The 24,659-nt window shown below is 40.6% G+C and overlaps 1 protein-coding gene across 3 annotated transcripts in view; it reads right to left on the reverse strand.

Moving 5' to 3' along the window:
* VPS13A (vacuolar protein sorting 13 homolog A) overlaps nucleotides 1–24,659 on the reverse strand; it is a 304,094-nt gene that overhangs the window by 113,350 nt on the left and 166,085 nt on the right. For all 3 annotated transcript variants that reach the window (XM_061627500.1, XM_061627520.1, XM_061627510.1), the window contains exons 38-49: nucleotides 19,049–19,272; nucleotides 15,752–15,984; nucleotides 14,907–14,999; nucleotides 12,753–13,109; nucleotides 11,951–12,052; nucleotides 10,438–10,596; nucleotides 10,057–10,318; nucleotides 8,620–8,780; nucleotides 8,125–8,228; nucleotides 6,453–6,735; nucleotides 3,574–3,969; nucleotides 2,295–2,399 (exon numbers count right to left, since the gene is read on the reverse strand). In XM_061627500.1, coding sequence (XP_061483484.1) covers nucleotides 2,295–2,399; nucleotides 3,574–3,969; nucleotides 6,453–6,735; nucleotides 8,125–8,228; nucleotides 8,620–8,780; nucleotides 10,057–10,318; nucleotides 10,438–10,596; nucleotides 11,951–12,052; nucleotides 12,753–13,109; nucleotides 14,907–14,999; nucleotides 15,752–15,984; nucleotides 19,049–19,272 — 2,479 coding nt within the window. The remainder of the gene's footprint in view (nucleotides 1–2,294; nucleotides 2,400–3,573; nucleotides 3,970–6,452; nucleotides 6,736–8,124; nucleotides 8,229–8,619; nucleotides 8,781–10,056; nucleotides 10,319–10,437; nucleotides 10,597–11,950; nucleotides 12,053–12,752; nucleotides 13,110–14,906; nucleotides 15,000–15,751; nucleotides 15,985–19,048; nucleotides 19,273–24,659) is intronic.

Genomic DNA, 24,659 nt, shown 5'->3' on the forward strand with positions numbered 1-24,659 from the left:
TGCAGAAACGCGGCTCCGCGGAGCGAGGCGACAGACTCCTGTCTGGGCGGCTGCTGCTCTGCTGGTATGCTGCAGCTAGCCGCGCTCCGCCCTTCTTCGGCCTCCTTTCCGACGCCTGTGAACCCAGCCGGGTTCAGCCTAGCCTCACGAACCCCAGCCCCACGGAGTGAAGGTAGGGAAGGAGAAGGAAACAGGCAGGGAGGAATAAAACCAACATAAGGAGAGGAAAAAATTAGCATAAGAAAAAATGCTAAGAGGAAGAATCTGAAAGCGAAAGAAAGAAGCTCTAATAGAGAGGAGAGATTAACTCTAGACCTTCACTGACCGCAGGCAGGGCCGGTCTGGAGAGAGGGACGACTCCTCCCACAGGAGAGGCTACAAAGAAGCTTAGAGACCCTGCCTGTCACGACCAGTAGGAGGAGTCATCCCTACTGAGGAATGTCCTCCAGCACTATCTAGCAAATAATGGGCTCAAGTTACAGGAAGCTAGATTTTGACTGGACATCAGGAAAAACTTTGTTAGAGCGGTATGACAATGCAGCCAATTACCTAAAGAGATGGTGGGCTCTCCAACATTGGTGGCATTCAGGTGGCAGCTGGACACCTACCTGTCGGATATGCTTCAAGCTTGATTCCTGCATTGAGCAGAGGGTTGGACTTGATGGCCTTATAGAACCCTTCCAACTCTACTATTCTATGATTTTATGATCAGAAAAAGCTGCTCCTCAGCTCTGAGGGATCTGCATATTAAATGTTGTGTTCCTTCCCCAGTGCCAAGCATACTAGCCAAAGTCCCCCCTCCCGCCTCCTCTGAGGTGATCCTAATCACTACTAAGGGAGAATGACAATTCTGGCATGATAAAATTGGAGGGTGCTTCTATAGTCTCCCTGTCCGCAGATATCAAAGGCATCAAGACACCCTCTGGCCCCAGGGAAGAGGGATTGGTGCTAACTACCACTAGTAAAGCACTCTGTTGTGTAGAAGCCACAGACAAAGTTAAGATTTTTGTTGTTTACAAGACACCGACAAAGTCGTTAAGGTCTCTGTTGTGTAAAAGCCACTGACAAAGTCATTAAGCCAGGAAGCAGAGGTGGCACCAAAGGCCTAAACATTTTTGTCAGTAACCACTGACTTTTCTTTAGATTTTCCCATAACCCAAGAGCAGGACTGATTGTGCTTGCTGATGGGCTGGTGGGACAGGTAATACTGAACAGTACAAGCAGAGGAATGACAAGGAAGAACAAGGCTGGCTGAATATGAAAGGTGAGGGAATGCTGAGGGGTAGTGTTGATGAAGGCTGCAGTCAGAATGGGAATTTCTGAGGTAAAAAGTAGAATCCAGTGGTGGGCTCTTGTTCCATGAAAGAGAGAAAACAGATGAAAAGGCAGTAGTAGATAAACAGTGGGAAGAAAAAGCTGAGAAATAAATAGATACAAATGGTTTTGGGGGGGTTTTTTGAGGGAAAATATATGGATGAAGAAGATAAGCACCAGGAATTAGTAGAGATGAATGGTAAGAGAAATCACATTGAAATAACTCTTAAAATACAGGCCTCATCCAGTAGAAGGTGAGCTGAGAGTGCAGATCTAACCACACTTGGTGAAGGCATAAATAACTAATCCCTGTGTGTAAGGAGAAACTAGAAAGACCCTGCAAAATCGAACAGCATGTTTTCTGCCTTCAACCACAAGGTGGAGTTCAAGTCCCATCTGAGATCATTTGACATGCACGGGAGGTGTTTCTGGTTGGGCCCTAGGACCATAAAATGAGCATAAATTGATTTGAAGTTTTATGTAGAAGTTTACTAGGGAGTTTATGCTGGTTTTGTGGTTTGATAAAATATTTACATTAAATTATGTTCTATTTTTAATTCAGCGTATTAAATGTGCACCCTAAGTCTTTTTTTGGACAATGCTGTTATTGTTAAAGTTGATTTAAATTTTACATTGTGGGCACTAGGACACCTCCAAGTGGGTTCATCCTAGTGCTTGAAAAGAGGAAACACTTTTTGCTTTTGAGCTCTAGAAGGAACACTACTCACTTGGAGCTGTCCAAATCCCCAAGAAAATCTAATTTATTTCTCATTTAATGGTGGAGGGAGAGATTTCCTTTTGGGCAGGTGTTCATTTAGAATGTTGCGTGGTGCACTATAAAATGGTGTCCCTATAGTGCTATTTTGTTCTGTGAAGGCTCCAACATTTTGTCAGCAATTCACTTCATGCAAATATTGGGAGGAATTATACATAAAATTATGCCTGCAAGAGATTTAAGATTATTAGATAAATCAACTCACTTGGTAGTCCTTTTTGTGGCTCCTACATTTAACGCAACCATGACTGCCAACAGTATCCAGAGAAAAGTGATCAGAAAGTTCACTGTCCGTCACCATAAGCTGAACCTGTAAGAAGAACAGGAAACAAGGAAAAATACATTGTCTGTTATTTGCATGATGAATAACAGATAGCAAAAAATTGGACCAACATGCAGTGTGAGGTGCTCCTGTTTAGTGTTCTAACCAACCACATCTTCTCATTCAGGGCACTCCATCCCATCCTCCCCCAGTGTTCTGCTCCCCCCAAAGAAGACACTCGGCATTCTGAGGTCACTGAGCATGCTCAGTCCTCACTGGATGGTTTGAGTCTCCCACCTTACACTCTAAAGACTTTTTGTACTTCTGCAAATCTTGGAGTTCCCTAAGCATTCTGATACCTCTTCTCTTGATTCTCAGTAGCTCACTTTTTGTGTGTGAGTTCTCTATTAATATATATAAGCTTATTGTCTACCAAATACAAGGAATATTTTATGTTAAATATTATATTATGTACAATGGATATGCTTTCCCTTACACAAAGAATTAGAGGCTGGGAAGAGCATGTATTTATCAATTTATATATCTTTTATTATATAAGATTTTTAGCATCTTGCAAAAATCCCCACTTCCCAACTGTTGTACATATACAAACTTTTAATACCAATTGTTAGTAGGGACAGGGAACTAGAAATGTACAATTTCTGGAAATTTTGAAGCCATGGGAGGGAAAAACATCCCCCCTTTTTTCCTGGAGAAAAATGGAAATTTTGGGGGGAAATGCAACACATTTTTAGTACCTTTTACAGATTGAAAGTCACACAGTTATTTTTGGAACGTAAAATGTATTATGTATAACTTGGTTTACCATTAAATCATGTTGAGTATATTGAAAGTACAGTTTATTCAGACAATAATTACACATTTAATTTACTGTTTTTCCGGTACTTCACATCTCTGCAATGAACACAACATATTATTTCCAATACATTGATATATTTTATTGTTAGTTTGCATTATGTAATAACAACTCATTAAGCAAAAACCCCCGCACCAGAAAATGATTAATGCAGAGGCAGCCAATGTGATGCCCTCCAGATATTGTTGGGATTACAGCTCCCATCATCCCTGACTATAGATCATGCTGTCTGGGGCTGATGCAAGTTGGAGTCCAACGTTGTGAGGGTATCATCTTGGTTACTCCTGGAATAGTGCATTGAGAGCTTAATATATTGTAAAACTAATTTGAGATTTAAAACAGTACCTTGTTATTACGGTAGAAGTGTTTAGGTTGGAAAGAAAAAAGGAGTGGCATCTTGTAGTCAGGTGGATGTTTGCGGTGAATGCCATCAGCTTTGTACTGCAACATTCGCCCAGTCTTATTAACCATCCAATATGGACTATGAATTGCTATAATCACTTGTCCCGTGGCATAGGTTACATGGACAGCAATATCCAATTCTGTTCTGTCAACGTCAGTGATGCATGAGAATGTGATGAAATTAATTTCTTGCTGATTTGTTTGAATGTGGTACTCAGCAATCCAATTTTTATCAAGATAATTAAGTAAATGTAATTTCAGCTTGCTCTGATCCAATACTGCATTATGAATCTGAGATGAACATCCATTTTCTAGAGTGTTGCATGTTGTAGCATATCCCTTTGAAATAAAAGTTCCAGGATGATCAAACCATACAGAATACACTCATTAATTCAGTAACATTATGGGCTGACCCGATGTTTAATGTATTCAAATTTCCCCTCAAAGAGTCTTTATTGTATTTCAATTCAAATACAAAACAAATAGGGAATGATCAGTTATTTATTATAAGTTTCAGCTATGGTTGAATGATATTGCAAAAATAGACATAAACATGTCATGTGGCCAGGTTTTTCCTTTGGGCATCATGCCGTATCATTCATACATTTCTTGCTGTCACCCTACCCTCTCAATTATCTTTGACATGGCAATCCAATGAACCCTTTATTGGACATTAGTTGCTTTGGAAACATGTCTTTGACGGTTTTGAAATAAAAGTTGCACAAACATCTGGGTGGGCAGATACAAAGTACTATTGCTAAAGGCAAAGTGGTTAAATAAGATACCTTTCTGGTCTTGCAATTCTATTACACACATGGAACTTATTTCTAAAACATATTTACAGTTGGGAAGAATTGCAAATTCTCATCTATATGTTCTGGAAGAATAAAGATAATAAGCTAACAACAAATATAAACAGTAAAGCAAAGCAGAGAGCTGAAAGAAAGCTCTGTCCTAGGCAAAGCAGGGGAGGAGTCTTAACAGCTGGCTAATCTATTCAGTTCTAAGTCACATGTCCCTGCCTGTTTTAGGCAGTGGTGGGAATTAACCCATTATCTTCTGAATGCTTCCTGCATACCAACCAGGGAATGGACCGTTGGTCTCACTTAAAAGGTGGTTTTCCTGGGTGTCAGGCCATTAGGAGGGTATCAGTGCCACTAAGCATCCAAAGGCAGGAAATACACTAGAGTCGAAGAATATACAGCTCCTTCTGGCCCTCACTCCAGTCCATTTCTTGACAACATGGGACCTCCATAACTCATACCAACAACAAATAAGACAGGAAGAAAGCTGTAGACAAGGAGCAGCATAACAGAATACAGGTAAGTGAGATAATATATCCTCAATTAACAGAAAAACAATACAAAGGAACAACAACAGCTAATAACAATAACAGCCTTAGTAAGGTAGAGGACCCAATAGGAAAAAAAACAGAGAATACCTATACCAAGAGATCACAGGCTTGTAGCCCACCTGAAAAAAAGGAAGTGGACTTGATGGCCTGACACCACCTTTCAAGTGAGACCGATGGTCTATTTTCCCTGGGTGGCAGGCCATCAGGAGGTATGTACCAAAGCAGTCCCAGTAGGATGAGTCCATCCTGGCTGCCTATGGATGATACCACCTGCTGTAACACCTTCCTAACAAAAGAAGCATCAGCTGAGGCATACGTATCTAGTTTATCATGCTTAATAAAAGTGTTAGAACTAGTCCAGGTAGCAGCTCTACAAACATCCAGAACAGGGTCATTAGTGACAAAAGCTGCCATGGCTGAAGCTGATCTCATTGAATGTGGTACGATGTTCTGAGGCATGGGGAGCTTAAGAGATTTCTAGGACAGTGAGATACAGGCCTAAAGACAACAAGCTAGGGTAGCTAACAAAACCTTCCTCCCCAAAGAGCAAGGATGAAATGAAACAAAGAATCAGTCAGATAGATGTCCTGGTGAATGATGAGACATAAAGGTACAGACAGAGACAGAGACAATGATAAAGGACACATGGCAAGAGCTGGCAAAACCCACTGCCACTAGTAGGGTGACAGGGAGCAGGAGATCGCTTCCAGACAAAGAAAACACCACTCATTAACATAGTCACAGTCCAGCTAACAAAGGGACAGGTAAAGCGGCATGTGGGGCAGGCAGAAATGCCACTTGCAAGCGAAACCAAGCTTGGCAAGCAAAAGGAGAGGACAGGGGAGGCACCAAGCAAGGCAGGCAAGCAGTTCAGGTGTGTGTGTGGGAGGGATGGCTGCTGAAATAGAAGCTGGAGAGAAACAGGTAGAAGAATTTTTTTTTAGGCAACAGTGAAGTCAAGAAGGAAGACAGACAGAAACAACAGGCAAATAACACACATTCGCAGATGCAGGTAAGAGCAAACAGTGAAGCTAAGGCTGAAAGGGTTTTACAGATTCACCTCAGACAAAAGTAGGAAATGGACTGGAGGAAGCTACATATTCCTCAACTCTAATCTACTTCCTGCCTTTGGATGCTAGGTGGTGCTGATCCTCACCTGATGGTCTGCTACCCAGGGAAAAAGCAAATTACTATATTAACAGCTAATTATAAGTGTACATAAATATAAAATGGATATGATCTGTTAGATGGGAGAGCTATTGAGAAACAGTAGGCACTCCAAGGTCAGTTTTGTACCCAGGAAAGCTAGCAACTGAATTCTAGAAAAAAGTGAACACATTTTGGGACACAACCAGAATGCTTCATATTTATGTAAAGTGCACTGAGGAGATTTTCGAGACTATAAAATATATATTTCTATGTGCTCAGTACAGTAGAAGAACCAGGAAACAAAAATATAAAAAACTACCTCTAAGGAATAAGCAATCTGATATGGAAGGAGATTCCGGAGAAGAATAGAAGGCCATAAATGAACAACATAAGGTAAGTCCCACTGATCATCTGTGCAAACTGTCGATATCAGAGTATCTTGCATTGGAACAATATTGATGATAAGTGGATTGTTAGCTGATTTTATAGGCTGACATTTCTTCTGCAACAATTTTCCAAAATTCTTCACCATTTCATCAAAGCTAACTCCTTCACTTGATGCATATTCTTCATCAGCTACTGGTTGAAAAAACAGCAGTGCTCTATAAACAAACACACCAATTATTACCCTTATTTCAGTTTCCTGTTAAAAACATTCAATGTGGTTACAAGAAATAAAACAATCAAAATAAATTTGAATCACATAAAATACTAAAAAAGCAGCACTAAAAATCAATTTAAATGCATCAATCCATAAAAATTAATAAAAGCAGTATATTGTTTACCATTAAAATAAAACTGTTTTTGATAGATAACAAAAACTCAAAAATAAATATAGTTTTTGGAAAAATATGCTGGGTGATATTAAATGCTATTTCTACTCAGAGTAGACACATTAAAGTAAACAGACATTACTAACTTAGGTCCATCAATTGTATTGGGCCTACTCAGAGTAGGATTTAGTTGCATACAACCCATAATCTCCAAGATCTTTGACAACTGAAATCTGTGTGATTTCAACTCTCGATGTCCTACAGTGAACTTTGACCAGTTTTATACAACAGATTGTGTCAGCAGTTATCTTTCTTTCTGTAATCTTGAGCTCCTTGGGGATATAAATGCAGTAATATATAAATTAACAAATAGGGTTACTGTGGGATCATGCAGCTACTATCTTTCTTGGAACTTCTGGAGTCCTCCAATTACTTTGGCTTGATTTTGTGCATTAAAATGGGCTCAGATATGAAAGTGGTCACAGTGCCACTGATGAAGGACTGCAATACTGGTACCAAGAACAAACCTTGGTTACATTTCACTGTTTATCTGAAGTGAGACAATCCATAAGTCTAGGTTCTGATGCAACGCTAACCCAAACGCTGGGAGTTTGCAGTGGGAGAAGCACAGTGACTGTGATATTTGCTCCAGCAACCCGCACATTTGCTCAATCATGCTAAACCATGGTTTTGCATTATGTGCAAACTAGGTTACTTAGAAACTAATGTAAAACCAGAATGAAATGAAGTGGTGATAATAATTAGTGAACTGACTACATCAGAGTGCTCTTGCTCACAGGATCAGTTCTTATTGCATTGTTTGCTACATTGGGTATCAAAAGGAAAAATAGGTGGTACTCCTTCTTTCAGTCCAAAGTAGATTCTGCATGTATGACCATACCAGGAAAAGTCAGTTGTTAACCTATTCTGTTTGTATGCACTTGAGAGATCATTTCAATAACTGAGTGCGTAATATTAAGGTGGAATCAGCTTGATGAGAAGACAGTTCAACTGTGTTAAAAAGAATAAACAATTTTGATGAAGGAAGTACAGCAATAAACAGTCACTTACAGAATATTGCTACATTTAGAATAAGCACTTAATGGTATTAATGTACAACTAATCTAATCTACAACTATCTTTTTTAATTTGCTGGATGGACAGTACTTATAAAATATATAACAGAGTGGGAAAAAGAAAAATGAAATTAAGAATCACCTATAACTTGTCAATGGTATGTTAAATTCATCCTCTGGTAGAGCCATTCCTAAACACTTCCCATCTTCAAATATTCTCAGGGGAATTGAAAAATGATTCTTTATCTATATGCAAAAATAAGAGGTCCACATGAATAAAATGTTAAAATATATTTTTTCACACTAGTAGACAAAGACCACAATCAGCACAGAGCTTATTCCATCATGCAGAAAGGCACAGGGTACAGCTGTCTTAAAAATGTGAGCTACTTCAGTATGCATGTGTGGGTCTATTTGGTTTGAAACATCTCTATATCAAAATCTCCCTGCACATAGCAAAGATACTCCTATCCAGGGTAACAGGATGTAAATGAAACTCCTGATAATCTAAGGGGAAAAGACAATGTTATGAACTCTGGGACATCATCTTTAGGATAGCCTTAACGAGCAAAGCTGCCACCAATAATCTAAGGGGGATAGACACTTTGGGACATCATCCTTAGTGGGGAAAATTTACCTGAATAGGAGAGTGTACTGTTATAATCTTGCTCCCTTCAACGGTATCAATTTGACAAACAATAGATCTCACAACACCAGAGTCATTGTGTCTTACGCTATAAAGACTTCGCCCCACTTTTGTCAGTGGAATCTTATCTGTAGTTGAGTGATTCTGAGGAGCTAGAAATAGGAAAAAAGACAATGAACTATAATGAAATGAAACGGTATTGAGCAGATTTATAAGCTGAAGTCAATGGACTGGGGGCTTTTCAAGATTTTTTATAAATGTCTTTTCTCAGCTGTATATTCATACCAGTGCTGATCCAGTGCTTTTAGTGTGGTATCCTGTCCTTGTAACTGAAAGGAGGCTAGAATGATTGTATTCCTATTCACCTGTGGTTTTTTTGTGTGGTTTTTTTAAATGTGCACTGGGTATGGGCAAGAATTTAGCTGAATTTGGATTTAGCACTGGATTTTTCAATGGTCCGCATATTCTCCATCGTTGTGGAGCAATCTGGTTTGCTCTGACTTTCAACAGCTTTCCCAAATAAAAATGTTCACTAATTTGGATTGGAGCTCTGGTTCTGGGGGCCAAAGCTTAATCCTTTTCTTGTTGTGCTGATTCCCCAAAGCAAATTGTGCCTTAACTTGCTAGTATACCACTTCACCTCAATCCAAATCCACTGCTTTTAGAAAAATACAAATCAAGAGATTCAGTCACAGGTCTCTGATGTAATATGTAATTTGATCCTGAAATGCATACAAGAATGCATACTGAACTGTACATTTGCAAACTGAAAATTAAATATTGAGGTGAGTTCTGAGATCTTGGATGCTAGTCAGTTAGTGAACAAAGTGGCCCACATACAAAAATTATATGTAAATGACTAATATTATGAAGACAGCTCAAATAAGATAATATATAGTTACTTAAATAGAGTTTATCATAAAATAAAAATATACCTTTTAAAGTAAGCTCTTGGCTATTGATACATCACTATATCTAATGCAGGGGTATTCACTTGAACAAGAATTCTTCAGCAACTGATTCAACTCTAAGTGCACTCTTGATTTTTCCTTTCTAGCTGTACTTTCGTGCTTTTTGAATTTGGTGCCTTTTTCTGTCACCACAGGGCAACAAAAAAGGTGCCAAATTCAGAAAGTACCCAATTCCATCAGAGGCTAAAAAGGTAGAACTGGGAGTACACTTAAGAGTGTGCTCCTGATTCTACATTTTCATTATGGCCTTGCAGGTTTACCTGTCCTGTCCTGGATGACATATGATATCACATTATGGACAGATAGAGTGGTTTGGGCCAAATGACACTGCATGCCAAATGGAGAAGACTGACAAGCCTAATTAAGTCTGCTGGCCAGAGGTTTCCCACTGCTGATTTAATGCTAAGCAAAACTTCATATATTTAGAGACACAAAAAAAAGTTTTAGTTGTACTTACTAAGCCAAATGTAGAACACTTTGCTGCTTAGGGTAGTCATTGCTGTAAATTGATCTTGTTCACTTTTAGTTCTGACATACTCCATACTCAGACTTTGCCCATCTTCAAGAGGAAATGAATTTGCCTTTGATTCAACATTAAGAACACTGAAGGAATCACTAGGCAAGACAATGGTGGGGACTCCTAAGGAATTAATTAACACAAAGGGGGCCCGATCTTTTTTGAAGATTTCTGAAGTTTGTGAAGCTGCTTCTGCAAATGCCTAGCAAAAAAGTGATAATTTATGAATTACCTAATAACATTTTTTTTCTGAAGGAAAATGTATTCAAGTTTACATTTTACTTTATTTAGTTCACAGTTGCAAATTAAAATATCTCTTACCGTGCCGAGGTTACTCAACATTAGTAGACTGCATTTGGACAATGTAATGTTCAGCTGATCTTGAGAATAAATAGTTATCACTGTTTTGTACTCTGGCACCTTATAGTGTTCTTCTTCATCAACTGATTCAACCAAGGCTTTTTTGGCCTTCTTTTTCATCTTTAACAGGAAAAAGAGGGAGAGGGAGAAATTCTACCAGAAGTAGAAAGTTGTTGCTGGCAACAAATTGTTAAGAGCATTTGAGAAATGGGTAGAGCAATCCAAATCCCTGACATGCCATGCTGAAAGGATTTGGATGCAGTGCAAATATCTATCTACCTGGTTTTGCTGAACTGCTGTGGTAGGAGAAGGTACTCTGGTGGTGTGGAGGCTCTGCTGTGCCCATCAAAAACATGGAAAGGCAGATAGTACTCACCTGAAAGGTGTTTCTTAGCAGGCACTAGGACACTACCAAGTGAGTTATCTTTCAAACATCTGAAGGATAACAACCCACTTGATGATCTCCTAGTGTCAACACAAGAAGCTACCTGCTGTCCATAGCTGGGAGTTTGGATTAAGCCCATGCATAACTTTGCAAAAGTAATTTTGAAGTATCAGTGAATCCTAAACACTACTGATAGTGAAAGAAAGAGGGAATACACAATAAATGATATAGTCTGGCTTACAACTGCTTCAACTAATTTATTTACTAGATAAAGCTGAAGATCGTGATAGGTGAGGTGGGTGTGGAACCAAGGGACTGCATATTGCTGGGCTCCTTGTGGAATCAGTGTGTTCCTGTCTGCACTGCATGAATAAGGAAAGCTGGAATAAAATGAAATGAAATAAAATAAATAAAAATATTGCTCTAATTGCAGCCTGTCAAAGGACATGGAATAGAAAGGAATGGATTTCCAGTATCACCCTTTTGAGCCCAAAACACAATGAGCTCTCAAGAGATCAGGTTCCTCAGTAGATAGTACTTGGTCCAGCTTTATATCTGCCTTTAAAGACAGGTGCACCTTCCACCTAGCAAGACTACAAGGGAGAAAGGACAAATTTTAAGTATATGGGAACAAGCACCACACCAAACATACACAGTACCCAAGTAACACACAGAAAAAGAGATAACAAAAAGGGATTTAAGAGGTCTGAGCCACAGAAAAAGACAGAGAGCTCACAAGCCAACAACATCAGGGGAAGGCAGAATCAAACTGAGCTGAGCTATGGAACACAAGAAGCTCCTGCAATCTGAACAGCGATTCTGCCTTCAACCACTAGAAGGAGCTGAAGTCTCACCTGATGTCATCTATATGCATAGAAGAATTTCACATAGTAGTGATTTTAAATATGAAATTGTTTTGTTTATGTTTTACTGTGAAATTGCTTTGAATGGTTCATTGGAAATAATTCATAAATGGAAATAAATAAATAAATATTTTAAACTATTATTTTAGTGATGGAGCAGAAAGAACAACTATTCAGTTAACCTCATGTCCTGTACCAAAGTGAATTTACACTTTTAAAAGAATACCTTCAATTCTAGAACCCATGGTCTGAATTCATCACTGTTTTCAACTTCTAGTGGTTCAAGCAATGGCTCCCAAACACCAAGCATCTCATTGTAATAATGTACCTAAAAATACAAAACATAATTTAACTGTACAAGGAGAGATGTCATGAAAAGGAACCTAACAGACTGGAGGGAGAACTTTAAAAGCTTGGATAAAACAATTCATTTGGCTTTAATTAACCCAAAGCATTCAAATATACTTATAATAAGTTCATTCTAAAAAGACATTCAACTTTGTTCATGCCTACGGAAGCTTCCCAACTAAATCCTATTTGTGAAAGTTGGGGAAAGTTCAGATCATTCTATCTTTCAAGTTATAACCCCTGCTTGATCCCCGTATGTGCTTTCAAAGGGACAAGGAAAAGTGTAAAAGACACACTAATGAAAAGTTGCTCTGGTGCACTAAGATCACAATAAACCTCAATTATGTACATTAAGATATACGTATGAGAGAAGATTGCACATCTGCTTGATATCTTGAACCCATTTTTTCTGGGGAAGGGGGCTACATTGCCATGTGGTATCTGAAGACCTACTAAACACTGAGTTTTACTAGAACAGATTAGGTGGCAATAGAATAGGTTTACCAAAGCTGAAATGTTGTGGCGAAAGCTGCGCTCTTATTATCAAAGTTGTTAGGCAATAATGACAATCAACATGCAAAGACTCTTTTTAACAGTTTCGGCGTGGTGGCCACAATTCACAAAGCAGCTTTAAATGTCTACATTGTTCCTTCATAGTAACAGAACAAAACACTCCTTACCTCTAGTTGAAGACGAGAAGAAAGATTAATCAGACTACTCCAGTTTTTAACTTCTCCAGAAAATGATGACTTTGCTAACAACATTGGCACTGTTTTGTGGCCAACCCCAGCTTCAAGAGTTATAACAACAGATTCAATTTTCATTCTCATTGTCTCTCCTGTAGGAACCAACTCAGTTGCAGAAGCAGGATCTTTATTTTCACTTGACTCTTCAAGAAACCACATGTTTAGATTTTTAATATTCTTCTTATCCCAAATATTAGGAGGTACTGGACTAATGTCTTTCTCTGTCGTCTCATTTGTTGGGAAAAGTGCTGATGTAATGGTTATGACTGTATTTAAGATAATAGGTGACACCTAAGTTTAAAAAAATAAATATTATTCTCAACTGAAAAAATGTATTTCAAACTTGACTTAATGAACCAAGAAGTTACTATTATAATTATATTTATTTATTTATGTATTACATTTGTATACCGCCCCATAGCCGAAGCTCTCTGGGCGGTTTACAACAATTAAAAACATTAAAAATAAATATATAAATTTAAAAACACATTTTTGAAAAACAATTTAAAAACACATTAGAAGAAATGATATACAAATGGAATTATATCTTGAAATAGGCAGAGGGTGGGCTTAAATAATTTAATACTATCCTCTTCATAACCTACTTATGTATTCAGTTTTCCAAGTGACTCCTTAGTCTTACAATAGATACATCAATTGTAAAATCAAATCTAATAAATAATAATAATAATAATAAATAATAAAAAACAGAAGTGTAAGAACATGGTGTTCTTCTGGAGTGACTTAAGGAGGTGGGAGTTGGAGGTACTGCACTGCAGTGATTCTGCTCCTACCTGCAGGGCCACTGCCAGAAAACAATACTAGTACATTGTTGTTCAGCTCCATAGCTTTTGGGCTCTGGGGTCCCACAAGGGTCCATTCTGTCTCCAATGCTATTTAACATCTATATGAATCCATTGGGAGCTACCATTTGGGGAGCTATCAGTATGCAGATGACATGCAGCTCTATCTCTGCATCTCTGTGAAGGTTTTGGACAGGTACCTGGAGGTAGTGATGAGCTGGATGGGCGCCAATAAACTGAGGTTGAATTCTGGTAAGACAGAAGTGCTATGGGTGGATGGTTCCCATGTTCAGGGATTAAGTGTATGGCCTGTTCTGGGAGGGGTTGTACTACCCCTGAAGGAACAGGTTCGTAGTCTGGGAGTGTTCCTGGATTCCAACTTGTCACTAGAGTTCCAAGTGGCTTCTGTAGTTAGGAATGCTTATGCCCTGGGCTTAGGCAGATTCACCAGCTACAGATGCTCCTCAACTAGGATAGCCTTGCCTCCATTGTTCATGCTCTGGTGAACCCAGAGCATATTGTTATTGTTCCCATCTGGACAACTATAATGTACTGTATGTGCCCTTGAAGACAATCCGGAGGTGTTGACCTGTGACAGACTTTTCAGTAGTGGCTCACCAATGGTGGAATGCCCTCCCCAGTGAGGTGTGTCTGTCCCCCTCATTATTAATCTTCAGAAGGAATTTAAAAACTTTAAAAACTTTCCTCTTTCAACAAGCCTTTTAGGTTGAGACCTATCCCAGTCTGCGTCTGTGTTAGAATTGCTTAATATGTTTTTTAATAATGTTTTTAACCCTTTTAAAACGTTTTTTTTAATGTTTTTAATGCTGTTTTGTTTTAATGTATTTTAAGATCTGTTGTTAAGATGTTTTAAAGTGTTTTTAGCACTTTGTTTGCCGCCCTGGGCTCCTGCTGGGAGGAAGGGCGGGATACTAATTAATTAATTAATTAATTAATTAAACAAACAAACAAATAAATAAAAAACATTCCTGTTTACCCAGGCATTTGATGGTTGAAGGAGACAGTTCCTAGCAACCCAGAGATCACTGGATGGTCATTTTTTTTATCTGTAACTGTTGTTAGAGTGTTTTTATCTATTGTTTTTAGATTGCTTTTTATTGTTGTGAAAATGTTGTGTTGATGTGTTTGCTGCCTTGGGCTCCTTTGGGAGGAAGGGCAGAATATAAATTCAATAAATAAATAAACAGCATGTATACAACAGTCTATGTAACTAAAAATATCACCAATTTTATTTCTGAGACTAATGCAGGCATTTTTAATGTACCTTAATTGTTAAGGATTTAATGGATAGATCAGCTTTCTGAGGATCTTCACCTGATTGCATCATATCAAAGAAGAGGTCACAGGGCTCCAATATCTGGATACAAATCACAATTAATTAAAAAATATGCATCTGTTGGTTTAAAATGCTTTCTAAATGCACAGTGAAAAGCATACACATGTCCTAAGCAAAATATAGTATACTCTGGCAAACAAATGCTGGCATCCTAAATCAGCCTTTCCCAACCAGTGTGCCTCCAGATGTTGTTGGACCACAACTCCCATCAGCCTCAGCCAGCATTGCCAATGGTCAGGAAAGATGGGAATTGTGGTCCAACAACATCTGGAGGCACACTGGTTGGGAAAGGCTGTAAAATAGTGAAATATTTGACAAACGTCTTTGACTTACCTGTGGGCATTTGTCTAGAAGCAGCAGATATTCAAGTACACAACATGGTGCTGTTTGTGCAAATACCAAGCTGAATTGTTGCCTCCAAAGGTTGCATATGTGGTTTCTGAGATTGGGAATTGCACATGCAGCATCAAACTGGGGTTACTGTGGCTTACCAGGAGGGAGAGGCACAAATGCATTGGCAGGACTACCAAATTGGCTGTGACAGTGCGTTTGCATGCCAAACTCACCCCTCCCTCTTAGCTGCAGCTGCACTGGTGACAGGAGGTCAGGTAAGCACTGCTGTCCCATCAACTGCTACTGCACATGATTCACCTTATTGTTTCTGGTATTACTCATTGCATTCTTCTAAACATTATAAGCACTGGTTTCATTTACACCTGCATAGCACCACAGTTCTGCATTACAGTTCTGCAATAACCAACTTACAATCTTACCGTAGTAATATTGCCCTTTCTCATATCTGGAAGAAACGGGCATGCTTTCACTTTTATATCTTTAACAGCAGCTGTCATTTTATACATTTCAGGGCCATATTTCATGGAGACTTCACACTGTGCTGTAGCCACCAGTGCAGGAGCATCACTTCGTGTTAAATCGGCCACAAACACAATCTCAGGATTTTTAACGACAATATTTATTTCCATTGAGGATACCGGTTGTACAGAAACTAAAAATGCAACATTTAACACAATTAATCCCATTTGACTTCACAATCATCAATACATCTCTCTAGATTTTGCTTTTAAGTAAAAATGATGATAGATTCCAAAGTTAATAATGTAAGAGCAGCCTTGCTGGATCAGATGAAATGTCTATACAGCCCAGCATTCTGTTTTCCACAGTGGCCAAACAGACACTAGACCAGATGGCTATACCGTTGTTACAGTGAGTGATTAGTTACTGTCAGACAGAAATTGGGCTCTAACAAAACTTATAACTAAGGTTTGAACTAAAGGATGGGAATTCTGGCAACAAATGTAAATGGTGTTGCATAGGTTGTCTCAAATACGCTTTCCTCCAATATGATTCCCTCTGGTGCATTAAGATTTTCAGGTGAGGCCTTGCCCCAGATACCTTTGCCACCAGAGGCATGATGGCCAGAAGCAGCATAGACCTTATCTAAAGTGATGCCTTCCTTATGGATTGATCACCTTAGTGACCGATTAGCCCCTTTCAGTCATAATCAGGATTGGTAAAACCTGTTCCTACATTTGTCTTTGTGTCCTGCTACTTATTGTATGTTGGGAGTGGGGAACCTTTTTCAGCTCAAGGGCCTCATACCAGTGGTGGTTGCGTGGCAGTGGTGGGTGAGGCCAGAGGCAAAAGAGGGCAAAACAATGACTGCAAAATTTGTCTTTGTACAGTACTAGCATATGAGGTTGCATATAAACAAAAGAGTGCTGAAAAAAGTGGAAACTTTACTTATTATGAATTGCTATTTGCAGACTGGAGTGGAGGACACTCTGTTGACAGGGATGTTCCTTTGGGAGTGACAGGCAGGGTCTTTTCCAGTCTTCTGCCTCCTCTCCCAGGGAGGAGCCATTCCTTCTCATCAGGTGAACTGGCAGAGCAAAACAACTCCTCAAACCCCAGCAAACAACACACACAAAACACCCCAAACATACACACCCCAACAACACGGGGAACCCAATACACAAAACTGTAAATAACTGCCTAGATAGCCTAAGAAATCATCTAGACGCAATTCACTCCAACTCAGTGGTAAACTACCCAGCAGCGCACCAAGCAGTTGTGGGCCAAGTGTCCTCCACTTCAGTCTGCAAACAGCAATTCATGAACTGAAGTTCTAATTAAGGAACTATAGACCATCTGTGGCAATTTAAGACTCACCCCTGTAATGAAGTATTTGTATAAAAGGTGCAAGGAAAGCACCAGACCCCCAAGACTGGTTAAAACTGTGCTGCTTGGCATTTGATAGTGCTGCAGCTCAAGTCCCTCTCCAGCCCTGCCTGGAGAAAACCAAGCAAGTCCTTAACATCCCAACTTGGTGCACTAAGACAGAAACACCTGCCATGTCATCAAGTACACCCTGTTGGTGGATTTCCAGGGGAGAACACGGTGTCAAGGACACCCCAGAGAAATCCAGCTGCCTCAATCAGCCCCTTTCAGCCTTCAGGCTGTCAACTGGAAGAGGTCTGGCTATGGATGAACCACTGGGCCACGCCAAAGCAGATCCTCCCTCACCAGAATTGTCCACGCTCCTGCACAGACAGATTGAGTAGATCTGGAAACCATGGGCACTGAGGCCAGTACGGTGTTACCAGAATCACCTCTGCCCTGAATTGTTGCACCCTCTGCACCATGCATTGAATCAACAGGAAGGGAGGAAATGCCCTTGTGCCAGGACACCTCCAGCACATGCACCCATGTGTCGTTGTACGGGAACCATGAAATCAGCCTTGCCACTTGTGTGTTTTCTGTGGTGGCAAACAAGTCTATCACCAGATGGCCCAGCCAGTCTGCCATCTTGGTAAGGACGTAAGGGTGCAGCTGCCACTTCAACTCCCTGATGGAAGTCCTGCTGAGCCAGTCTGCCATCAGTTTGTTCACCTCAGCTAGATGTTCAGCACTGAGGGCCAGGAGATAGCTCTCTGTCCATTGGAGGAGTCTGGTGGCCTGAGATGAGAGCCCTCAACTGAGTCCTTCCCCACCCCCACCAATTCACATAAGCTTTGGCAGAAGTGTTCTCGGCACAAACCAACAGGAGGGACCCTTGGACATCTGCCTGGAAAACCTTCAGTCCCTGTCAAATGGCCTTCAGTTCTAGACAGCTGATACTCAACTGTACCTCCCCTAAGCCCAGACAGGGTGAGTTTGGTGAGAAGGATGGCTCCTCCACCTGGAGAGGAGGCAGAAGATTGGAAAAGATCTTGCCAGTCACTCCCAGAGGGAGGATCATTCTGTCAACATAATGTCGTCCAATCCAGTCTGGCAAATCATATTTCTTAGAAGGGTGGCTTCCTCTTGTGTGTCAGAGAACCAAAAATGCCTTTTTAAAGATAGAATCTGCTACTTGCAATTTTTATTTGTATAAAATGAAGTAAAAGGTTTGGCAAATCTACCACTCAGTTAAAAAATGACAACTTTTTAGTCTATGAAAATGTTTTTAACCAATTTAATTTAATATGAGTGCAATCCGTGTTTATTCAGAAGTAAGTGTCTCTTTCAGTGTGACCTACTCTCTAAATGCATTTAGAGCATTTAGGAATGCAGCCTTAATGTTTCAGCTATGGTAAAAAAACAGAGAATAAACAAAAAGTTAATCATGGACTGGATCCAGATTTGTGCTTAGCTGAGTTTCACTCATGTATAAGGAACAGGGTGGAGTTCTTTTTTCCTTGCATCCTTGAAAAGTGCTCCCAAGGGTTGGAAAATCACTCCAGAACAGAATGGGAGGTAGCGCTGGGGGACTGGAGGATAAGGAGTGAACTGGCAAAAATTACCCCATTCCATTCATCCAATGGAGAGCTCCTCCTGGATGCCAGTTCTCTTGAAAACCTTTTCATGCCAACAGGACTTTGCATCAATTTAAAGTGATCAGTCACTTTAATGATTATTTGTATTGTTTTTAATGGTGTTTTTATGTTTTATTCCATCCTGATATTTATGGTAAGGTGATATAGAAACAAACAAATAAATAAATAAATAAATAAATAAAATGAACTAATCATTTAGCCGGTACCCACAATATCCTGGTACCAATCACTGACCTTGTTCCTTTACAGCCGAAGTTTGCTTGAAGTTTTTCTGTGCAGCAGCACTCTCAGCAGTAGCTTTTAGAAACACATCTGCAACAGTAAGCAGAAACTCTATGCTAGCACAGAGATATGCCTCCTGAACAACTGTGTCAAGAACTGTGGTGCCATCTCTCCCCTGCTTATAACTTATATCCAGCATGACTTTCTTTTCAGATCCATGTTTCATTTCTACCATTCTGAAAGAAAAGTAAATGAATACATATATTTAGAAAAGCATTACAATGCCTAATAGTGTATTTGAGGACAATTCATCTATTTATCATCCTCAACATGTTTATTTTTAGCTATCAAATAACAGTAAAATTGTGAGACTTAGTAGGAACTTTATTTATTACCCCCTGTCCTCTGGTCTCAATCAGACGAACCATTCCATAAATGTTCCAAAAAATAATATCGTCAGACAATACCCATCTAGGTTATAAAAACAAAACAAAAGCCTAACTCTTAAATTCCCTTTAGTCAGTAGTGTCACATAAACTGGGGTGGGACAGAGCAAAGCCTCACGTGTACACCAGGTGAAGCACCAAATTAGTGACAATTGTCCCACCAGGGCACCCACACAGTTCCAACGTCACTGCTAACCTGTCCAGGTAAGCAACAGTGATGCCAGTGTCAGAAAGGTGCCTCTACCTCACCACTTGTGCCACTGCCAACTTTAATAATTCCACGCCCTTTAAATTTAATTTTAAATCCATTCTACATATTGTGCTATAATCAACAAGCCAAGTGTCTTATTGGTCCAGTCTGCACATAATGCTAAGCCAGGGGTCAGCAACCTTTTTGGACCAGAGGGCACATTTCAAATTGAGAGAGTGCTGGGGGCACCAATCGCAAAATGGCAGCCATGGCAAGTGTGACATAACACAAAATGGCTGCCATGGAGGTGTGACATAACACAGAATTAGAAAGTAGTCATGGTGAAGCTTTTCCCAGAATGGTATTTCCACACTAGAAAAGGCTTGGCCTGTTGAATTTCTGCTTGCCATACAGCTGTTAACGGCACAAGAACCCTGTTTTTTCTGCAAAGCCAAACCTAAACCAACACCTATGCTACCATCCTGTACCCACTTACCTGTAACCTCATTTAACACAAACACGAAGAGACTTACTTCTGAGTAGACATGTATACTATTGTACTGTAAAGTTAACTGTACAGTGAACTCTTAACGAGTACCTGGTCTTTAGCTCCTGAAAGAGACATTTGGTCTTACTGTAAAACAGTCTTCTACATGCATGTAAAGATGATCCCAGGATTTGAGCTCCACCTTGTGATTTAAGGCAGAAAAGACACTATTCGGTTTTGCAGAGTCTTACACACAGGGATAAGTTATTTCATGACAAGCCAGAAAAGACATATACAGGAGCAGCACTTTCTGCCACAGAATAGAAAACAGGGACAGACTCAACCAGCCCAGCAAACAATAGAGAGAGGCCCTGAGATCATCTTTACATGGACGTGGAAGACCATTTCACGGTAAGACCAAAATGTGTTTTCTCCCATGCCTGTAAGATGATCTCAAGTGGGACATTCCAAAGTTGACCCATGTAGGATACGTAAACTTAAAAGCAAAACTGGGCTGCCTACTGGCCTGGGAGAACATGCTCCAGTACCCTTCTCCCAAAGGCTGCCTCAGCCAAGGCATAGGAATCTTATAATGCTTGGTAAACGTGTTAGGGCTAGCTGATGTGGTCACCCTGCAAACCTCATGAAGAGAAGCATTAAAGAAAAAGCCACCACCCTGGCAGAGTGTACCAGAGTCGTAGATGGAACAGTGAGACTCAAGGAAGCCAAGGCCAATGCCATGCAAGCTTTAAGCTACCTTGACAGATTGGAGGTGGACACTTCTTTCCAAAAAAGGGTGAAAGGAAATAAATAGGGCATCCGTTTGGCAAAAAGGGATTCATTCTTGAGATGTAACCCTACATACATCCAGTGAGTGTCAAGCCTCTTCAGTTAGACAGACAGGTAATGGACATAAAGAGGGCAGAATAAGCTCCTGTTGACAGTGAAAGGAAGAAAGGACCTTAAAGCAGAAAGAATAAATAGTACAGAGGATCACTCTGTCCTTGTGGAGGGTACAGCAGTGTTTGTCCACAGTCAGAGCACTGAGCTCTGTAATCCTCCAGGAAGAAATGATAGCAAGGAGAAACAACTTTGAAAGAAAGTATATGTAGGAACAAGGACTCAAAAGGAGGCTTCTGAAGAGCAGTCAAATGCAAATCCAAGGTAGGGAAGCCATGCTGGTTTGGAGTTGCTGAGATGCTGGCTCCTCGCAGGAAACGCTTCAGGAATGGGTGAGAGTCCAAGGGTTTCTCTGGAGTTGTGGAAAAGACAGAGGACACAGCAGAGACTTGTTGCCGAAGAGTGTTGGGTCTGAGCCCTATAGTCAACTCATGCTGAAGGAAGAACACCTCATCAACACCCACTTTCCTGGGAGCTAATTGCTTCTTACATCACCAAGCATATAAACACCTTCCATGTACTTTCATAAAGGCGTTTAGTAGAAAAATGACGGGGAGCCATTATAGTATCAACAACTGATGAGAGATCTGCCTTTCCTCTGAATGACCCTCCATGAAGATTCCATCAGGCTGGGTCCAGATGCTACAGAGGTCCCTGGGATAACAGGTCCTCTCTGAGAAGTAGCTGCCACAGGACAGACTTTGCTGGACTGAGTATCTCAGAGAAGTATGGTCTCAGCGGTCAGTATGGAGCTACTAGAAGAACTCTCTTCCTCTTGTCTCAGATCTTCTTGAGGACTCTGGAAAAAAGCAGCATAGGAAGAAACACGTACAGCAGCCCCTATTATCAACAGAAGGTCACAGTAACCACTCCGCAGGAGAAAAAAGCTTTTTACAAGATTGTTTTCCTCATCTTTTAGATGCTCCACTATGAGGAACTCCACATGGATCTCCATCCAAAGAAGGAGAGATTATCAGGCTAGTCTTACGTTACAATCAGATGTTACAATCATCTGGGGAGGGTCTCTAAGTGGAACTCCCCTTGCAGAATGGCCTTTTGTGGCCATCAGACCAAAGACCGGTGAACTGCACATCACATAGAAATTGATGTTGTTCTGAAAGAGCAAGTAGAACGATTGAAGATGGTGGGTGTGGAGTCCTGCAAGTTTAATGAGATACACTGATGCAGAGGACAAACAGAATGGACTATCCAGTCAACTCTTGGGAGGCTCATTCCAGTGAAAGACACATGACCTCCTGTCTCCATGTCTATCATAGCCACCAGGTATAGGATCTGCTGAAGCAGGCACAGTTGACTCTTTGTGTGATTGATCAGAAAACCATGGTCTTGAGACATGCCAACTTGATGTGTAGATCCTCCCAGGCCCTCAGAAGACCAAATTAAGAGGTCATAGATAGGGATAAACGTGAATCCCCTGCAGACTGAGGTGGACTACCAGGGTGACCACCATTTCTGTGAACACCCTGGGGGCCAACAATCGGCTCAAAGGAGTGGCCTTGTACTGGAAGTGCAGGCTGTTGATCGCAAATATCAGGTAACGCCTGCATGGGTACAAAATAGGAAAATGTAAATATGCTTTCTTGAGATTTATTTATGAGAGGAAGTCCTCCTTTCCAGATCCTCTTTGATAGGAAGTGTTTCCTTCCGGAACTTGTGATATCAAATGAACTTGTTTAGATGTTTCAGGTCCAGCCCAGCCCTGAAGGAGCCACAGTAGAGAAAATGGAATAGATGTTGGAGAACAACTCTCCAGGAGGATCTAGTTCTATGGCAGAGATCTGAAGTAGATGCCGAATGGCATCCTGAACTCCGGCTCTCTTTTCCAGATTGGCAGAAAGAGGGGAAAAAAGGAACCTCTGGGGAGGGGATGATGCCTTGCCTCATAGTCTGCAGCACCGCTGAGGTGATTTCCTGCCCTCCATCCCAGAAGAGCGGTGGACGACCTCCCGCAGAAGGGGTGCCAATGTCAGAACTGGTGCTGTTGCCTTGCAACTAGGCACCTGGTCCAAATTTGCCAAGGTACTGTTTGGAGGGTCCTTTCTGGTCTAGTTAAATTACATGCCTCTTGCCTGCCCCCTATGGACAGCATAAGGGTCAGGAAATATATGGAGTGGAACCAAGGGCATGGGACACAACTGTGGAGTACAGGAAGCACCCTACTGCAGTGAAGAATGAGACTGGTTTGGCAGTAAATTGGAACTTGGTATAACAGAAGCCCACTGCAAGGCACTCACTGGGAAAGAAGAACGACAAGGCTTCATTGGTATTCTCCCCCCATTCCCACAGAACCACTATTCTGAAGGGTCCCAATGATGGTGTGATAAAATCGGAGAGTGCTTCCATAGTCTCCCTGCCCACAGATATCAAAGACACCAAGACACCTTCTGGCCCAAGGGAAGTGGGATTGGCGCTAACTGCCACTAGTAAAACATTCTGTTGTGTAGAAGTCACCAACAAAGCTGTTATGGTGGGAAACAGAGGTGGCAGCAGAGGTCTTGACTTTTTTGTCAGGAACCGCTGGTTTTTCTTTAGATGTTCCATAGCCCGAGAGTGGGACTGATTGTGCTTGCTGATGGGTTGGCAGGGCTTACAGGGAGAGCAGGACAGGTGATACTAAATAGTACAAGTGGAGGAAGAAAAGGAAGAACAACAAGGCCAGCAGAATATGGAGGGAGGGGAATGTGTTGACAACAAAGGCTGCAATTGAAGTGGAAATTTCTGAGACAAAAAACAGAATCCAGTGGTGGGCTCTTCTTCCCAAAAGGAAGGAGACGAAAAGGTATTATTATTATTGAAGGAGGAGGAGGAGGTGGTACTACCCGCCCTTCACCCAAAGGTCCCAGGGCAGGTTACAATAATTTTAAAACACATAATTAAAACAGTTAAAAACAACCTATACAGCATCACAGAAAATAGGGTGGGTTCTACAAATATACATCTCAGGTGTCAAAGGCCAGGGTAAAGTCCAGTGATTGATAAACAGTGGGAAGTTTTTATTTTTATTCTTATTGTGTTATTTTTTTTATTTTGTTTTGTTTGTTTTGTGAAAATTTGAATAAAAATTACTGTAAAAAAAAAGATAAACAGTGGGAAGAAAAGACTGAGAAATAAACACACACAAAGGGATGGGTTGCATTTTTTAAAAAAACATACAGATGAAATAAGCAGCTAAGCACCAGGATTAATAGAGATAAATGGTAAGAGAAATAACACTGAAATAACTCTTAAAATACAGGCCTGATCCAGCAGAAGTGCAAATCTAAGGGCACTTGGTGAAGGCAAAAAAACCTGATCTCTGTGTGAAAGGGGAGACTAGAAGATTCTGCAAAATCAAACAGCGTCTTTTCTGCCTTCCACCAAGTCCCATCTGAGATCATCGTACAAGAAAAGAAGACAGGAGGAGACATGCAGAAGCCTCTTTTGAAAAGTTTTCACATTTGTCTTTTTTGGGGGAGGGGGATACTTTAACAATTATCACACTTATTGTGTAGTAGTATTTGCAGAAAATAATTTCTAGGCACTACCTGATCTCAGGTGAACCTAGCACAGGAAAGATGCATCCTGGTTGCCAGGGAAGAA

The sequence above is a fragment of the Rhineura floridana genome, chromosome 1 (assembly GCF_030035675.1).
Source record: "Rhineura floridana isolate rRhiFlo1 chromosome 1, rRhiFlo1.hap2, whole genome shotgun sequence".
Classification (NCBI taxonomy): Eukaryota; Metazoa; Chordata; class Lepidosauria; order Squamata; family Rhineuridae; genus Rhineura; species Rhineura floridana.